Source organism: Mastigoproctus giganteus, chromosome 13 (genome assembly GCF_048544385.1).
Source record: "Mastigoproctus giganteus isolate SK-2022 chromosome 13, ASM4854438v1, whole genome shotgun sequence".
NCBI lineage: Eukaryota > Metazoa > Arthropoda > Arachnida > Uropygi > Thelyphonidae > Mastigoproctus > Mastigoproctus giganteus.
In genome coordinates this window covers 79,866,952-79,887,332 of record NC_143587.1, presented here as the reverse complement: position 1 = coordinate 79,887,332, position 20,381 = coordinate 79,866,952, and the positions used below count along the sequence as shown (strand labels likewise).

The window sequence follows — 20,381 nt, the reverse complement described above, 5'->3', positions numbered from 1 at the left end:
GGTTAATTGCTGGAACAAACTTCCATCTGTCGTTGTGGAAGTTGATAGGTTAAATAAATTTAAGGAGGAACTGGACAGGCATTTGGAGGGAATGGTGTGATTTTTTTTTTTTTTTTTTGGCTGATGCTGCATAAGCTCCTACACTTGCTTTCTTGCATCATATGCCACTACTACTACTACTACTACTACCTGCAATGTGATATGATTGATGTGTATAACACTTTGAATGGTTTGAGCAGGCTCAATGCTGATGGGATACTTCTGCTTGCTCAGATTAAGAACCTGAGGGGGCATAGATTCAAATTGAGGGAAGACAGTTGTAGAATAGATGTGTGGAAATTTGTCTTTAGACAGCGGGTAGTTGTTTGCTGGAACAGACCTCCATCCATTGTTGTGGAAGTTGATAGCTTAAATAAATTTAAGGCTAAACTAGACAAACATTTGGACCAGATGGGTAAAATTGGAAGTTTTTTTTTTTGGCTGATGTTGCATTAGCTTGTTTTCTTGCATCATATGCCTCAACTAATGCTAATAAATTTTAACAGTAATTCTTCTAGAACAAAGCCCAGTCAATACTGTATATGATTCCACTTCTTCACATTCTCTGCAGGTAATAAAACACAGAACTTGACCCTACACAATAAGTTCTAATATGCTACTGTAGCAAATGGCCAGTCTGATAATTAAATGTGCCAATTCTCATGTGGCACAAATAATTCATTCATCTTCCTAAACATGGCTGGAAAATCGATAGTGCCAGATAGAGGATTGCGCAATGTGGGAGTTTTACAACAGGCCACCTAAAAGAAAATTAAATAGCCCTGAGATTGAGGTAGCTAGCCCTTTCAAAATGCATACCTACATTCTCATCGGTTCTAGAAAAGGTTATATTGTTCAAGATACACACTTAACTGTGGGTACAACATTCACAGTAGTAGAAAATGAAAAAGACTTGGGGTAATTTGTGTAGTCACATATGAAATTTTCTGTGCAGTGCAGATAGGCTGCCAGGGCAGCTTCTGAGGTTTTTTTTTTCAATGATATATAGGAACATTGCTAACGGGGATAAGGAGGTGATTATCCCATTGTACAAGGCAATTTTTAAGCTGCATCTTGAGTACTGGAGCCCCCATTTTAGGAATGGAGTAGATCTGCTGGAATGGGTGCAGAAAGGGTAATGAGTTTGGTTAAGGGAACAAGAGGTTGGTCTTACCAAGAAAGGCTTCAATTGCATTGCAGTTTTTAGAGACTAGGTACTTGTGAGGTGATCTGATTAAGGTGTTCAATGCTTTGAATGGATTGAGCAAGCTTAGAACTGATGGCATCTTTCCTCTTGTTCAGACTGTACATATGTGGGGAGCATAAATTCAAATTGAGGATGGCTGGCTGGAAGATAGATGTGTGGAGGTTTGCCTTCAGTCAGTTGGAATTTGACTGTTGAAACAAGCTTCCATTTGTTGTTATGGAAGTGAGTAGCTCGAATAAATTTGAGGAAGAACTAGGAAAATTATTGGAGGGGATGGCCAGGTGTTATGGGAAGTTTTTTTTTGGCTGATGCTTTTTAAGCTTGTTTTTTTTTTTTGCATCATATGCCACTACTGATACTAAGATGACACTGGGACTGAGACTGTACAAAACATTTTTTATTTTAAAATAAAAAATATACCAGGTATCGTATGAGATATTTTGTAAGAAAAATAATTGTTATTTTTACTGTACTAAGTGGATCGTGCAGTACACACAGAAGAATTGTTAGAATTGCTAATGGTATTATTAGTGGGCATATGATGCAAGAAAGCAAGCATATATAGCATCAGCCAAAAAAAAAAAAAAAAAACCCCTAAAAATTCTCACTGTATATCTTTTCCATAGGGTGGGGATAGAGAATAGTGCTGGTTGAGGAATGAAAATGATTTACTAGTTAGTGGAGTTCCTTTTCACTAGAGTTTAGGTTTGAGCAGGTGGAGTGGAATATATACAGTAAGTGCTGGTTATAGAGATCACATTTGCAAATTGAATTTTGATTACAGTAAGCAAAAATCAATGACTATTATCCACAGGCTAGAAAAATAAAGATATAAAGCACAAATTTACACTTTATTACCAAATGTTTATTACCAATTAAATGATTTATCCACAGGATAGAAAATAAAAATAAATTTATACTTACATACATAACTTAATTGATATATATATTAATTAAACATAACACTTTTTAATATGATTATAATTTAAAATACAGTACTCACTTATTTTGGATTGCTTTAAATTATCACTAATAAGTCTATTTATAGATTTTTCAATATTGTATAACACTATATTCACGATCACTTACACTGGTTTCTTCCAATGCTCTCCCCAGGATGGCTATAACTTCACGAGTTTGCCTTTTTGTATCTGGAATTCATACGGGTTCATCTTTATTTTTCTCCTCCTTGGTGAAATTATCAGTAAAACAGACTGGGCAATTTCTTCATCTGTTAAAGGTGTAGTAACTTGTAGATTACCATCTTTGTCCACCCAATTATTAAACTCCTGTTCTCCCATGTCTTCAGGCGTTTCAATGTGATCAGTATTGTGACTTAGTTGGCCATCATGAATAATTAATCCACATTTTTTGAAACAGTTGCTAATGTAGGTTTCAGAAACTTCATTCCAGGTGCTCATATGAAGTGCATCCAGAGCAGTTATCTGCTTTTGATATCGGATGATCTTCCCAAAAGATCATCTATAGATTGGGTGATTCTTTGCCTCATTCAATCTATAAAAGGCCTTAAAGGTTTTTATTATTCCCTGGTCGAGAGGTTGAATCAGTCATGTGGTGTTCGAAGGTAGAAAAACTAATTCAGTGTTTTTGAAAGTCAACTTTGGATGAGCTGGGCAGTTGTCTAAAACCAATGCAATTTTTTTTTTTTTTTTTTTGTTTTTCTTATCTGATTGCAAATCTCATTTACAAAGATAATAATCTTCAAATAAAGAAGTTGTCATCCAAGCATTGGCATTATTGGCATATTCAACAGGCAGCTGTTTTACTGCTTTAAAACATCTAGGTGATTTACTGTTACCTATAACTAAAGGCTTCAATTTGATTGTTCCCATCATGTTGCATGTTAAAAGTACTGTAATCCTGTCTTTGATCATCTTTCCTGCAGACACAGAGGAATTTTTAAAACTCATGCAATGGTCTGGGGCAGCCCTGTAGTCTGTGCCTTACCAAGACTTCTGTCAGCTCAGGCGAAATATTCATCTGAGGCCCCCTTGCAAAAATTAAAGGTGGAATTTGTAAAATTCAAAAATAAAGGAAACACCCAAAAATTATTCAAATCATAATTATTTAGCATTAGTATTAGTTGTGGCATATGATGCAAGAAAGCAAGCTTATGCAGCATCAGCCAAAAAAAAAATTCCATTTCACACAATCATTTGCTCTAAAAGTTTATCAACTTCCACAACGACAGATGGAAATTTGTTCCAGCAATCAGCCACCCGTTTGCTAAAGGCACATTCCAAACATCTCTTTTACAACTGTCTTTTCCTAATTTGAATTTATGCCCCTCAGGTTTGTAATCTGAGCATGAGGAAGAATCCCATCAGCATTGAGCCTGCTCAACCCATTCAAGGCTTTATACACCTTAATAAGACTACCTGACAGGTGCCTAGTCTCCAGGCACTGTAATTTGCAAAACGTAAGCCTTTCTTGGTAAGAGCATCCCTTCGTTCCCCTCACCAATCTTGTTGCGCTTATCTGTACTCGTTCTAGCAACTCTACATCCTTCCCAAAATGAGGCTTTCAGACCTGTATGCAGTACTCAAGGCGTGGCTTGACCATTGCTTTATACAAAGGAATAATCATCTCCTCCCTACTAGCTAAATTCCTGTATATCATTGACAAGACCCCATGACCTGCTCTGGCAGTCTGTCTGTCTGCACTGCTCAGAAAACTACATATCTGACTACACAATTACCCCCAGGTCTTTTTCATTGTCTACCATCCTGAGTGTAGTTCTACACAGTTGGTACATTTTTCTGGGGTTACTTCTACCCATAGGTGCCTGCATAGCCAGGTGGGCAGGAGCAGCAGTGCGTAGCACATGCTTCTTGATTAGACTGGGTTCGAGCCTGTGACCACCAAATACCGAGGATGCGGAAAGTCAGGGAATGACCACCGCATATCTCCGGAGCAATCTGGCCTTAGTTGCTAATGCTCCTAAAGACCAAAATAACAATAACTTCTACCCATATGCAGTACTTTACATTTGTCAATGTTAGACTTCAGTTGCCACTTCTCAGCCCATCTGCCCAACTTTTCTAGATCTTGTTGCAGTAGCATACTGTCATTACTATCATTAACAACCCTGCCAAACTTTGTATCATCTGCAAACTTGGACATTAAGCCTGATTTAGCTTCATAAATATCATTGATAAATATACAAAACAACAATGGGCTCAACACTGAACTGTGGGGAACTCCATTAATAACGTTAGTCCGTGAAGAGCAGTGTCCATTAATTACCACTCTCTGTTTTTTCCTACTCAACCACCCTTTTATCCATTGTAGCAACTGTCCTTAATGCCATACAGCTCCAATTTATAGAATAGTCTTACATGTGCAAAGTATCAAAAGCTTTCCTGAAATCTAAGTGTATGATATCAAAATTATTTTTTGCATTCAGTTCCTTTGTAGCCACATCATAGTATCTATTCAAATTGGTCAGACAAGACTTCTCTTAACATACCCATGCTGTGTATGAATTATTACTGCAGTCATGTCTAGATGATCCTGCAATGATTCTTTAACTAGTGACTCCATTATTTTCCCTGGAACAGAAGTTAAATTGTAACAACTAGTACATTATTTACATAAACTTAAAAAATTTTCACATCATTACCTTATGATATTTACTTGATATAAATTTGTCTACATGTCTGATATTTTTATATCTTTTAGTACATCTTGTTCTATTGACAAAGTACCCAATCCATTATTTCTTTCTTGGCCAATTGTTGCTCATGAATATGTTTTAATCCTTTTGAGTCTTGAAAAACTCCTTCCTCCAGATGTGACTGTAATTGTCAATGTTAATAATATCCAAAGAGAAATGGTGATGTTGGGATATAATTCAACTAAGTTTTTTTCTTGGATAAATATCAATAATTCTACACTACCAAATTTTCCTCAAAGTTCAGATTTCTTGATGCGACTCTTTGGCATCGATGTTGTTGCTTCCGTATTCGCTAGTCAAAATTCCTTCAAGGAAGCACAATTTCTATTGCACTTTCAAATAAATTCATGAAGTTTTCTGATTTTAGAATAAGGTGAAAAGCTGAGGATATTTCATTTATCTGTATACTGTACTCTGAAATCATCAGCCATTTTCAATCCACTGCAGGATGAAGGCCTCTTCATCAACTTTCCAGTTCCTTCTGTTTTGTGCTATGGCCATCCATTTACTATCCAAGAACTCATGAATTTCATCTGTCCATCTCTGTTGATGTTTTCCAGGTTTTCTTTTATCTCCTCTTGGGTACCATTCTGTTATTTTTTTTAGTCCTTCCCAAGTCTATTTCAATTCTTTTGTTTTCATAAGGATGTCCTTTATTTGTGTTTGTTGTCTAATCCATGTGTTCCTCTTCTTATCTAAAAGTCTGATTCCTAATATAATTTGTTCCATTCTTCGTTGTGTAGTTTTCAGCTTCTCTTCCATTCTTTTGGTGAGTGCCCAAGTTTCATTTCCATCAGTCATGGTGGGAAGTATACATTGATTCATTATTTTACATTTCAGACAAATTGGGATATTGCTCCTAGGTATGTGACTATATTTCCTGGATGCTATCCATCTGTAAAATATTCTTCTTTTGACTTCCATCCATTTATCCTTATTACAGCTAATGACTTGTTCAATATAAGTATATGAATCCACCTTTTAAATTACTGCTCCGTCAATGATTATATCCCTTTCTGTGGCCTACTTGTTCATTATTACTTTCATTTTAGCCATATTCATCTTTAGTCCGAAATTCTTACTAACTCTGCATAACTGATTAAGATTTTCCTCTAATTCTTTGGGGTCATGGCTTATGATCACAACGTCATCTGGAAATTCTAAATGGTCTAGGTACTCTCCATTCACATTGACTCCTTTCTGCGACCAGTCTAATCTTCTGAAAGCTTTCTCAAAGGCAGCAGTAAACAGCAGTACTCAGAAATATTCAGGTATAATTAATATTTAATAAATATTAATAATGGAATTAAAACCTTACATTCTCTTGATCTGTTTCCATTGCTGTTTCAATTTCACTATCACTTTCATTTGTACTAAACACTAAAGATTTGGTAAATTCTTCAATAATGCAGTTGGTTTCCCAAGACTTCTGCTCTTATCTTGAAAACATGGTCACAGCAACTTTTCCATCTTTCTTGAGTTATGCTAGCTATTCCTTGTTTTGTATATTTTGTCAGATGCATCACAGTCAGATCTTGAATATTTTTATTTTTAATAAAATTTTTCATTTGAACCGATATTGATTCAGTAGGGTTTAAATCACAATGATATGGTGGTAATCTGAAAGCAGTGTGTCCATGCTCATTGAGTATTCTATCACTGTATATGTTTTTGGAATGTTTAAATGGCTAATAAAAATTTTTAATAATTCACATTTATGCATACTAGGCTGCAGTGATACATTGTGTCTTACCAACCACAATACAATACCTTGCTTCTGCGATGAAGCATTCTGAGGCTTGTCTTATTGAATTCTTTGATACGGTGCATGGGATTTTCCCAAATGGAAAATCTAATTTCTGCCTTATAACTGGCAATAGTTTATTTAAAATGGGTACATGTCTATTGACACTACAAAATTCTTGAATAGTGCGATGAATAATGCATATATCAAAAGCATCTACCTCACAACTGTTTTCCTACTCGCTGATTTTTTTTTTTTTTATTTCTTACATAAAGATTTTAATTTATCTTCTGAGTGCGACAGCAGTGCGTGTTCTTTTCTAATCAGTTTAATTGTTATTTCCAATAAACCTATAGGTAGAACAGCTCTTCTTGTAGGTTGACTTTTAGGTACAATTAAACTAGAACATTTTGCTTAAACTAGATCATCTTCAAATTGCATACTAGTGCACAGCCCTCGTGGGTAGCACAGGTGGTAGAATTGCCGTCCTCCCCAGTTTAACACAGTTTGCCAAGAGGTTTTCAACCAGTTATCAGCTGCAGAACCATCAAAATCCTGTGTTTCTCTGTGAAGTTTTTTTTTGTAAACAATATCATGCCTCTCCTTCCATCCTGTCAGCAGTCTGTCCATCGCCTTAAACTCTTTGTGTAGTTTTTCAGCAAAATCATTAGCTTTTTGAAGGAGAAGAATGCTACAATTGATTAGTGCATTAAATGAGCTGGTCTGTTTTAACCAAATGAATAGAGCTTCATCTGCTGTTTGGCATTTCTCTTTACACTTCCTTTTACTGGTTTCACTAATCACATTAGTGTTTAATAATTTTGATAAAGATGGCTGAGGCACTCCTAATTTTACTGCTGCTTCCCTTTGAGACATATTGCTCGATTTTAATTTGTCTTATGTTTCTATAATTCATAACTTATCTTTTAGACTCAAATTCACTCTTTTTCTGTTCACTGACTTTTTTTTTTTTTTTTGGTAGTAAAATTTAAAATGTGGTTAAAAAAGATAGCCATCAATCAGTAACAAAGCACACAGCACTCACAAATTGGAACTAACACGACACATCCACAAGTGAGATACAGAGTAAAAAGTTTATGAAGTTTGTTTTTTATATGATTGAAGATTTCAGTGAAAGGGAAACACATTTCACCATAATAATGGATAATAATAAAAACAAACAGAATTCCATCTATCAGTATTATTGCAAATGCAATAAGATCAAGCTTACTACCCATTTATAACAGATTGTAAAAACAGAAAAGCCCAATAAACCGAAAACTGCAAATTGTTTTTATTGTTTTATGGTTGTGACCTCTAGAAACATGCTTTAGAGAAATATCACAACCATTAAAAATTGATCCTTATAATGGAAGATGTGATTCTAATAAATGATGAAAGTGTAGTGCATTTTAATGATTTGAATCGGTTCTTTGAAATTTGATTCTATAAAGTGGCTGATTCTAATAACCAGTGATTACTATAACTGGTGCTTACTGTACTTTGCAATGTCTGTTGGGGCAGTGTTTAGTTTTAGGGAAACAAGTTGCCAAAAATGAATGGGATCAATTGTTTAATACTGAGTGGACAGTTAGTGAGAATATTGTATTGTTAAACGGTATAGCAAATCCTCTTTCTTTACGATCTTCTCTCTAGAGGAGGTGTAACCTATATCTCATTGTTAGTTTTTAGATCAACTGAGGATGATATGAAAGTTAACCTTTTAGGTTGTTAGTTTTCATTTTTTGTCAGTGACTTAATTTCTTCATTATTGATCAAACATTGTAAAAAATGGCACACCTTTCATGAAGGACATTTTATTAATTTTAATTACCACCTATTTATTTCACTTTTATTTTATTTCTTCAATTTTACCTAACTGCATGGATTCAGAGATGAGTCTGAAACCACATTTTGCTTTTGCTATTTCATATATTTAATACAATTATGTTATGCCAGTTAGTTAATACTAACTGGCATAACATATATATATTATTAAATGAAAGCATATTGCTTTATCTGATTTGGGTATTTCTTTTAGCAAATATATGACTTTTTATTTTCTTTTACAGATAACAAGACATATAAGGAATAATTGTACATGTGGTTTCTTTTGTATATTCTCTTTCATAACATCATTGTTTCCAGTAATCAAATGGATTCCAAATTACAAATTTAAGGAGTATATACTGTATGATTTGATAGCTGGTTTTACAATTGCCATTTTACATATACCTCAAGGTTAGTTAATTTTACTGAAGTAATCATTGCTTTCTAAAAAAAACTAAATGATTGCTGACTAAACATTTATTAGGACATTTTTTTTAAATAATTTATTTAAATGCTTTACATAAATGATTATTTATAGTGGAATAATTTAGTTATTATAAATTCATTCAGATTATCCATTATAATGCATTAATCAGTGAAGGTAAAGAAACTATAAAAACTATTCATACTCTACTGGAATCTTATTGGCAAACTGCTTTCCATTAATCTGAATCATTATGTTAATCAATCACTCAAACCCATGATGTTATAGTTTGTTAGACCCACACACCAATCAGTTTATTGTCTATTACTTGCATGTGTCATTCATTCACTCACTCTTATTCATTATTATGATATACAGTGTTAATTTTATGCAGCCCACATTTGAATTGTATATATTACTGAAACAAGCATATTTGGTTGCCATCAGGGCATTTCTTCAATCAACTGTTTGAACGTTACTGCTTGGTAGTTAGTTGGTCACTGACAAACTAGCAAGACTTTTGTGGATTTATTGGACGACTGTTTTCTACAGCAGCATGTTAGAGAGTCAACAAGAGGAAGCAATACGCTTGATCTGGTTATCAGCAGTGATTCTTCATAACAGTAAAAATTATATTTTTATGGTTCAGTGTAATTAACAATAGATAATTGCACCTGCTCAATGCAATTAACAACAGATAATTGCATCCAGATTATATCAAGTCTTGTGAATGTGGAAGCTATGTGAATGGAAAGTGATGGGAAATTACCTTGTCTGGAAAATGTTTGTTAATTCCTTGACATATTGTCCATACAATGGCTGTTAGTTATTTACCTATCTTGCATGAATATAATTTTTCCTATTGCCTTTTTCTTTGGTAGGGTGAGTATGATGTCTAAATAACAACCTCTAATATTTATGATCTAGGATAAATAACAACTTGTATAATCTGGATGAATAATATCCTGTCCTGTGTTGATGTTAATATTTTTGGTCCTTGTTTCAATAATTAAAAAAAAAAAAGAGCAATACCTACTGATCTAGCATGAAACAAGACACATACCAAACCAGTACCTTTATGTCACGAAGGAATATTTTGGTTGATGAGTGAAGTATTGGTTAAATTGTGATGAAATTACACAATTTTATATGTTGATGTTGTCCAACAGAGTGAAGTTTTTCATATGTTCATAGGAGATTGCTGGATTATTTCCCATCCTTTTCTAGAATGGCAAGAAATTGTAGTGCAAAGTCAGGATGCATGTCACAGCCTTCTGCTTGAAGATTTTGAACTTGAGAGATTGTATACTGAAATATGCCAAGTGTTTTATGAAAAGTTATCTGCACATTGAATACAGGCACCCCTCCTGACTTCAGCAACATTTTTCATACTGGTATAAGGTCATACGAGTCATAATTTATTAATAATTTATAATTTATTCTTCATGGATTTATTGTAACATGGACTACAACTAGATTATGCACACACCAATATTCCTATAGCACAGCTTTAGCAATACATATCTATTTGTGCCACTATATCACTAACTCACTCATTGCTGCCCTGTTTCTCAACATTATGATGGATAAATGATTACTTTGCTCTTTGAAAATGTAATTATACTTAGCAGCATAAATAATTTGGTATATATAGACATGCATTTGAAAGAATATTGATATTCCACCACTTCAACTCTTTTCAATAAGTACTTTGAGAAATATAAGGCCAGAAACCATGAAAGTTGTTATTTAATTGCTTTATATTTTTTACGTTGTAATCTTCAAGTCCATAAAATGTATTGGCTTTTAATTTATTATTATTTTCCTTGTTTTTACATATGGTATTACTTAATTTTTTAGAGGCATACTAAAATATGAAAAGTACTGGTCTTGGAGAACTTTGCCAAGGTGGGTCCAATTCCAGACACCCAAATCAAGCAATACTAATGTCTTTAGTTCTTATTCCTTAAGATAGAAAAATAACATAATTTTTGCATTATTTTAACAAAATTTAGTGAATTAAAAAAAAAAAAAAAAAAAAAATATATATATATATATATATGGGTCACAAATATGAATTTTGAATGAAATTATCAAAAAACATTTATTTTCAGTATAGAGTTGTATTAGATTATAAATGCAGTAAAATTAAGAAAAAAAAAACAAAAAAAACCTAAACCAGTCATGAAAATCACAGAAAACTTTTTTTTTTCAGATGTATGTATTCTATTTCTCATTCAAAATGAAATAATTCTTCACATGTGCTATATTAAAAATTTGGTAGGTGTTATTTTTCTGCCTCAAAAAATAAGAAACTCAGTATTACCTAATTTGGGTGTTTGGAATTGTCACAAAATGAAACACTTTTCTCTTTAGTTAAAATTTGAAAGTAGGAAAAACACTTGGAGATCTAGTTCTGTTCCAAGAGACTCCTTTTAAATCCAGTAAGGTTGGAAGTCTGCTCTTTAGGAGGGATTTGGAAATTCTTTATATTCCAGACAGTCACATTACTGTCTGAAATATAAAGACACCGGTCCACCAAGCGTGGACCGGTGTTTGCAGATTATTATTTTTTTTTTTGTGGCCCACCTAAAGCTATAAATTAATGTATTTTCAATGATTATACTCATAGGTTCAGGAAATAATGATACTACCATTAGGACAATTAACATACCAGTAATAATGTAATTAGCTATTCATTAACAGCAGTAAATATAAATAAAAGATAGGTAATTCATTTCTTTGTTTATTTTCAAAGGTTTACATAACATTGAAATATTTTTGAGTCTGTTTTTGGGCAAATAAATATTTATTTAATGAGTAGGGTGATGCTGTTTTCTATCACATAGTAATTTTAAATCAGGGGGAAAAGATATCAACTTGATTCTCAAACCTGGCTCAACATCCAATATGTTCTGACATTTGTTTTTTAAAAAAACTAATGTTGAGAATCCGGTTTCACATTTGTTAGTTGTTACAAATGGCATAATAAATAACAGTGCTTTTTTTTCTGATAAATGCTTATATTTTTCCTGGCAACTTAGCCAAAAATTTATCAGTGAGACCCGATTGAAACAGTCTTTTAATGTTGTGTTACATGACAGTTCAATAATAGAATAAATTTCTTGTTCATTGAGACAGAATTCTTCCACATGTTCTATATTAAAAGTAAATGGGTTTCAAATCCACATTTTACTTGTGTCAATTGGAGGAAAATATTCTTGAAAGTTTGATTTCAATTCCAAGAGGTGTTCTTTGCCATAAAAATCTCAGCGGGAATGTCGCTTCAAACATACTCTTTTTTGTAATTTAGTTAAACTGGGAAGAAAATTATGATTCCCCTTTTTAACTCAAAGTACCCACAGATAATTTTCTTCATAGCTGTTTCTACTTTTTCCTGTACTTTAAAAATGCAGGAATTCTCTGACTTACGTAAGGGTTGTGTTCCATGGAATGCTACGTAAGTCGGAATTTCTCTCATGCTTGTGCAGCACTCACAACTGGGCTCGCTGAATTGATTGAATCAAAAAAGAAATGTTTGACGAACATGTAAATAGAATTATTTATTGTATTTATTCAATTTTTTATCTCATGTGCAGGAGAAATTAAAAGAGCGTGCAATTTTAAAAAAAATTTTAATTTTTTTAAAAATATTATTTTTATAAAATTACAAAAAAGAGAGGAGACAGGCATAACGTCAGTAAGTTTTACCTCTCGAGCATCGTTGCCAGAATCAACGTCTTCAGCTGATAAGTACGCTGCTGTGGAGGTTGGGGGCGGTGGAGATTTAGAAGGGGTCGGCCACTCAACTTTACGAAAGAACATATTAATGGATGACTGGATGCTTTTTTCTTTTCATTGTAGATTTCTTTGTAGCAGGGAAGCATATCATTCACCCCTCTGTTAACTTTTAAGAATCGTTCGCTGTCACGATCCATCTTCTCAAACCTTGCCACAGCTGATGAAATTTCACGAAATGCCATTGCCATCTCTCTGGTGATGAAGCATCTCGGCTGCTTATTTGGTTTATTTTGAGCTTCGTCAGCATTTTCTTCTTTCACTATCACTGCCTGCAAGTCAATAAGTTCTTCCTTAGATAATTCCTTCTCTTCTTCCTCTATTAACTCCTCCGTGTCTTCAGCATCAACCTCCAACTGAAGTAGCTCTGCAACCTTTACAATCTTATTTGTAACCTCTTCATATGATTCGTCTTTTTCAAATCCTTTGAAGCCTTTTACGTGCCGTGGGCATATCTTCTTCCATGTGCCATTTAAACAACTTTTAGTAATTTCCACCCAGGCCTTATTAATGTTTAAGATGGTGTGGTAAATATTGTAAGATTTCCAAAAGTTTTTTAATGTAAAATTTTTCTCATCATCTATTGCAGACAATGCCTGAGCAAATGTTGTGCATAAATAGTATGCTTTTAAATTCAAAATAACACCCTGATCCATAGGTTGGATGAGTGAAGTCATGTTTGGCGGTAGAAATATGACTCTCACATTCAAATTGAAATCATCTAAATGCATAGGATGTCCAAGAGCATTATCTAATAGAAGCAAAATCTTGAAAGGAATGTCATTGTCTTTGCAATATTTTTCAACCTCAGGAATGAAGCAGCATTTAAACCAATACTCAAAGAGAGATATTGTTATTCATGCTCTCTGGTTTCATTGGAAATGCACGGGTACAGTGCTTTATTGATGCCCTTAAATGCACGAGGATTTCCAGAATGGTACACAAGCAGTGGTTTTAATCTGTAATCTCCTGCTACATTAGTCCCAAGCAAGAGCTGTCCCCTATCTTTTGATACCTTGAAATCTGGCATTGTATTTTTCCTTTTTGGCAGTGTATGTTCAATCTGGCATTTTATTCCAATACAGAGCAGTCTCGTCAACGTTAAAAATTTGCTGCGTTGATAGCGCCTTCGTCAATAATTTTTTTCAACACATCACAAAATTTCTCTGCAGCTGCAGAATCGGCACTGGCGACTTCACCACATACTTTAACATTGTGAAAACCAGTGCGATACTTGAACCTATTAAACCACCCATTGCTTGCCATGAACTTGGGTTGAGGTTCATCAAGCAGCGAGACCCAATTCCCTTGCAATAGATGACAAATTTTGTCCTGCTTCGTACTTCTTAATTATTTTCATCTTCATTTCTAAATCAATTTTGTTTCGTTTCCTGGCACTACCACCACTTACACTTTTTGTTGGTTGCTTTCCCTTCATCATTTTAATATGTAAATAGGAATGAAGAGAAGTTTCTGAAAATTTGTTTTTTATATGATTGAAGATTTCAGTGAAGGGGAACACAATTCACCATAACAGCATGAAAACCCACACAATTGCAGTTATTGGTATTATTGCAAATGCAATACGATCGAGCTTACTACCCATTTATAATTAGATGCACTAACAGAAAAGCCCAATAAATCAGAAAGTGCCAATTGTTTTTGTTGTTTTATGGTCATGACCTCCAGACACGTGCTTTAGAAAAATATCACAAAGGTGTTCAAAGTTTATTCTTATAACAGAACATATGATAATGATGAAAGTGTATTGCAATTTCCATTATAAATATGATCTTTTAGAGAGATAAATAGCAATATAGGGAAAATATTTTAGTGAAATTTTTAGGAAAATAATATAGTGAAATTTTCAACTTCCAAGGATTTGAAACAAATTACAAAAAAAAATGTGTTGGGTACACATTACGATATTTTCACGATACCTCCATTTTTTCCTACGGGATGCAAAATATGTTTCCACGATTTTTTTACACCAACCGGAAAAAACTTACTTAAAGTCGAATTTCCATAAGTCGAGTATTACGTAAGTTGGGAAATTCCTGTATCTGTATCAATACCTTGTAAATTTAAATTGAAGCATTTAAAAAACCATAAATAACACATAAGTAGGACACCTTAATTAGCTAATTAAAATAATTAAACCTGTCTTTAAATTTGAATATTGCATCCTTTGCTGATGGAGGATGTTTCTCCAAAAGCAGTAAGTACTCATTCTTTATTTCAATTAGTCGTTTCAATACATTCCCTCCTGATAACCATCAAATTTAACTGTGTAATAGAAGATGTTCATAATCGCTTCCTAATTCTTTGCACACAGCAGTGTGCAAATTTAACACATTCTTGAATAGCTGTTTACAAAACCAAAGGCATTTTTTTCTTTGTGAATACTACAATGCACCCATTCACAATCTGGAGCTACCTCTCGGACCCTCGGAAAAGTCCCATATGAGAAACTGCCATTGACTAGGCGCCATCGCAACTCAATCCAACACATTTATTCCAATTGATTCCACTTTGAGTTATATAATTATTGATTAATTTAAAAGGTTCTTCAGCCTTTGTTTTGTTTTGTTTACAAAACAAAAAATCTTCACTGACAGTGTCCTTAAAATCAACCTTAACCTTACTTAATGCCAATTTAATGTGCTTTACATTAAATTGGCATTATTTTCTATGTCTGTACTTTCATCCACTTGTAAAGAAAAAAATTGACAGCTTTGATTGTGCTTTATGAGAGTTTCTTCAATATTATTTGCCATTTCCACAATTCTATGCTTCACCGTATTATTTGATAAGGAGAGTAAATGCAGCTAATTTTCTTTCTTTTTATGAAGGTGAGATGCAATTATTTTAGTGTGGGAAGTTTTAACTTTTCACCAATAGTATGAGGGTATCCTGTCTTGGCTATTAGTTTTGCAACTTCATACGAAGCCATAAGCAAGTTTATGTTGCATTTTTCGTTTATGTTGCGGTTTTCCATGAGATGTTGCATTTTCCATGCAACATCTCATGGAAAACCGTCTTTACAAAACTTTTTATAGATGAACTATATTCATTTTTCTTATTAATGAAAAATTCCTTTGGCTTATTTGAGTATTCTGGATGCACACAATCTAAGTGCTGTTTCAGTTTTGATGGTTTCATGCATTCATTTGAGAATGTTTCAAAACAAACAAACAAACACACAACGGCATGTAGTTATTGCAGATAAAACCAAATTTTAAATAATCTTTATAATACTACGTTGTCCAAGAGGTTTTGGATTTCTTGTCAGTCTGCCCATTGCCAGGGCGTTTATTAATATTATGTCCATTATCTGTACTTGTACTAGGCTGCACATCACTTGACATGTTAGGTGGACATTTCTTTATCCACTTATCAATATTAAAAATGACAGGGTGTTTATATAAATATTTATTTTTAAAAAATGTTTAATACTATGTATTAAATTTATCACTTCACAGGTGACAGTGATGAAAAGGAATAAGGCACAACAATAGGCACATACACTCTGCTTGTTGGGTTCTCACTGATTGCTGATGACTGAGGCGTGGTTTGTAGGCAGTCTGTCACCTTAGATGCAAGAGTACATGTGTGCTAATTACATGGCATAATAAAATTGATGAGTGCATCAGCCACTGTTGTTTTTTTTTTGTAGTCATCATGGTCCTTGTCTTCAAGGACCAGAACTGTCCAGTCTTGATCCTTGAGGTTGTCACAGACATTCTCTCAGATATACCAGACAAGCTGTACTTGCTACCTGGGAGTCTAAAACACTGATGGAACTGATATTCGGTGACACTCAAGTCAAGTGGACCCAATTTCGGCAAAGTATGGACGGTCTGTGACAGCCAAATCCTCTGCTTGCACCCTCACGATGGTGGGACTGTTAGTAATCCTGGGTATACCCTCCATGCACAAGCACACAGTGGGTGACCACCCAGGTGTGAACCAACATAAGCATGAGTCGAGGTGTGGCACCCACACCACATGGAGGAATGCCGGCCCTCTGTGTTACCAGGCAATACTAGGTGGTAGGTGACTCTCATCAACCGGTGCAATACCACCACTTTGCTTATTGGAGGCTTGAAGTTATTTGTTGTTTGGTTTTTTTTTTAAGGAGCATTAGCAACTAAGGCCATATTGCTCTGGGGATATGCGGTGGTCATTCCCTGATCTTTCCACTTCCTCCGTATTTGGTGGTCACGGGCTCAAATCCCAGTCTAATCAAGAAGCGTGTGCTATGCACTGCTGCTCCTGCCCACCTGACTACGGAGGCGCCAAGGCTTGAAGTAGTGGAACCCATATTTAGTCTCCAAAGCTAAGTTCTGGTCAACCCTTCCCCAACTCTTCCATTATGCAGTATGACTGATGACTTTTGAAGTTATGATGAACATCGTGGCGAGATCCAATCTTCTTTACATTTTGAGGGTACAGCTCTAAAATGCTGTTTGCAGGCCAGCCGGTAGTTAGTACACTGGACCAAACCTATTGGTAACTTTCTAGGAGGCTTCCTGATCAGCTAGTGTATAATCTTCCTACCTCTACTCTGCCAGATAGTGACTGGAGGGAGTCCGAGTAGTGTGTATATGGGGGCATTGTCGAGGCCACATTATGTCAAGGATCTGGGTATATTCTTACCATGTGTACGCCATATCCAAAAATTTCATTACTTCATACAGCATGTACCCCCCCACTTTTTCTTACTATTGAATACACCATGAATTGTGAAACTAATAGAGTAAGCTTATCTGCTAAAAGATCTAAACCTATCAAACACTTCCTAATTCATTTCACAAATCTATGTGATCTCAATTCTAATCTCAACGATGTCCATTTCCACTTGCAGTCTGCCAAACCCCATGTACTTTTTCTGACAAAATCTCAGTTATCAGTTGATTCAACTGCTGCTCATCTCAGTTGCCCAAATTATTCACTGTATGATTCCTTTAGCCTCAAAGGTGGTACTTGTGCATATGTCTTTTCTGATATTCCCTATCAGAGACTTGGTAATTTGGAAACTCCTCTTTTCGATCTTCTCTGGCTTAAAATGTCTCTACCTCATTCTGACACATTCATCTGTTGTCTCTACTGTTCTCCCAACTCCACTAATCACTTGCAGCTCTTTGACTTCCTATCTTTGCATCTCGAATTTCTCCAGTCCAACTTTCTAGTGTAATTGGTCCTTAGAGTGAGGTAATTTTCCTTGGTGATTTTAATGTTCACAATTTTAGCTGGCTTCCGTTTTCTAGTCACACCGACCCAGCTGGTCGAGATGCTGAGGCTTTTGCAATTACTAATGACCTTGCACAGATTGTTCATTTACCTACAGGAATACCGGACAATCCTAACCATACAGCCAACATGCTTGATCTTTTTCTCACAAACAACCATTCTAAGTACATGGTCGAAGTGAGTGGTCCTTTAGGCACCTCAGATAACAACTTGGTGATTGTCTCTTCTCCAATGGAGCCTTTATCTCATGGCTATTCCCAACCTTGTATTATTTGGCATTACAAGAATGCAAAATGGGATGACCTGCGAGATTTCTTTTCTTCTTTTCCTTTGTCTGATTACTGTTTCAAAACTTCTGTCAATGTTTGCTCAGATCGTGTCAGTGAAATTATTCTTGTAGGAATGGAATCCTTTATCCCACATTCCACTTTAAAATCTCGTCCTTTATCTAAACCTTGGTTTTCCAATAAATGTGCTAAGGCTGTTCAAGAGAAGAACATTGCATATCGTAATTGGTTTGTTTCCAATTCTTTAGTTTCATTTTCTTCCTATACCAAAGGTCTCAACAATTGTAAAGCAGTTATTAATCAGTTCAAACTAGATTTTGAACAGGCTAAGAGTAGAAAACTTGCTTCTTGCTCTAATGGGTGTCTTGTGGCACAATTTTATCAATTAGACACATTTTAATTGACTGTCCAGATTTTAGCAATATCCGTTTTACCGCTTTTAACCATCTGACTGAGCCTTATACGCTCAGTAAGATTTTATCTGACAATGACAATGTGTCTGCTGTTTTTAGCTATTTTAAATCAATAAAGGTTTTTACTTGTATTTAAAATTTATTTGTTTATGTAATTTCTTTATTAATTTATCATTTTTACATTTTATACCGTTGTTATTTTATACCTTGATTTGGTGACCTTAATAATTAGGTCAGTAAAATTAAAATTTTTAAATATCATCTAGTTTTGGCGCATTATAGCCTTAGTTGCTAATGCGCCAATAAAACCTAACAAAACAAACAAACAAACAAAGCCCTAATGGCAGCTGAGCATTCTGGTCTCTTGCCAAAGCTGTTGGCCACAACTTTTGCCCATCTCTGCTCCCACCCCTGTCAAAACCAGATGATTCTGTTGTCACTTCAGCCAAAGATAAAGCTGACCTGCTATATCCAATTTTTCTTCCAACTCATGTATTAATGATCTTGGTAAAATACCTCCCACCATTCCCAACACACTCCATTCAATGCCTCCTGTGGTCTTCCATCAAAAAGATGTCAGAAGAATTGTGACGAATCTTGATGCTAAGAAAGCTCCAGGTCGAGATCGTATTTCTCCACTTGTTCTCAAAACCTGTGCTCCTGAACTTACTCCTATTCTTTGCCATCTTTTTTCACTTTCTTATTCCAAAGGTGTTTTTCCTTCTGCTTGGAAATTTGCTCATATCCAGCCAGTTCCTAAAAAAGGTGACAGATCCCTCCCATCCAATTATCATCCCATTGCAATTACTTCTACTCTTTCTAAGGTAATGGAGAAATCAATTAACAGTCAACTCTTAAACTACCTAGAAACCTTCCGTCTAATGAACGATTGCCAGTATGGATTTTGTCAGTGTTGATCCACTGGTGATATTCTGGCTTATGTTACCCATTTATGGACAAATTCAATGTAAAAATTTGGTGAAACGGAAGCAGTTGCTCTTGACATCTCAAAGGCTTTTCATTGTGTTTGGCATAAAGGTCTTCTAAACGAGATTCCATCTTAAGGTTTGCCAACTGTTTTTTGTAATTGGTTATCCAGTTTTGTCTCTAATTGCTTACTGAAGGTGATGGTAGATGGCTGTCTGTCTTCTAACTTCTCCACTAATGCTGGTGTCTCCCAAGGTTCAGTTCTATCACCCACCTTTTCCTCTTGTATATTAATGACCTTATTCCATTGACTGGAAATCCTATCCATAGTTTTACAGATGACAGCACATTGAATTCCACTTTCCATTTCGAGAAACCTTGCCCTGCTCAATCAGCTTCAACTTCTTGAATATTTGCTACCAATTCCTTAAATGCCGATCTCCAGGTAATTCGCCAATGGGGCAATGACAACTTAGTTGATTTCAATCCTTCTAAAACTCAGTCTTGTTTTATATCTCGCAAAAAGGATTCTTCTGCTCCTATGGTTATCTTTGGCGACACTCCGATTTCTAAGCAAAATGATATATCTCTTTTGGGGATTACCCTGATTTCTAATCTCTCTTGGCACAAGCACATTACAAATATTGCTTTTTCTGCATCTAAAAAACTTGGTTTTCTCTTTCACTCTCAGCGTTACTTTTCTTCCAAACAGCTGTTCACTCTGTACAAATCCGCCCTACCATGGAATATTGTTCACACATC

General features: G+C 34.8%; 1 protein-coding gene across 1 annotated transcript in view; it reads left to right on the top strand.

The window, feature by feature from the left end:
* The window catches only part of LOC150076211 (prestin-like), a 241,412-nt gene that overhangs the window by 69,013 nt on the left and 152,018 nt on the right, over window positions 1–20,381 (top strand). Inside the window, exon 3 of the mRNA XM_090387067.1 lies at window positions 8,760–8,928. Within this exon, the coding sequence (XP_090243193.1) occupies window positions 8,760–8,928 (169 nt within the window). The remainder of the gene's footprint in view (window positions 1–8,759; window positions 8,929–20,381) is intronic.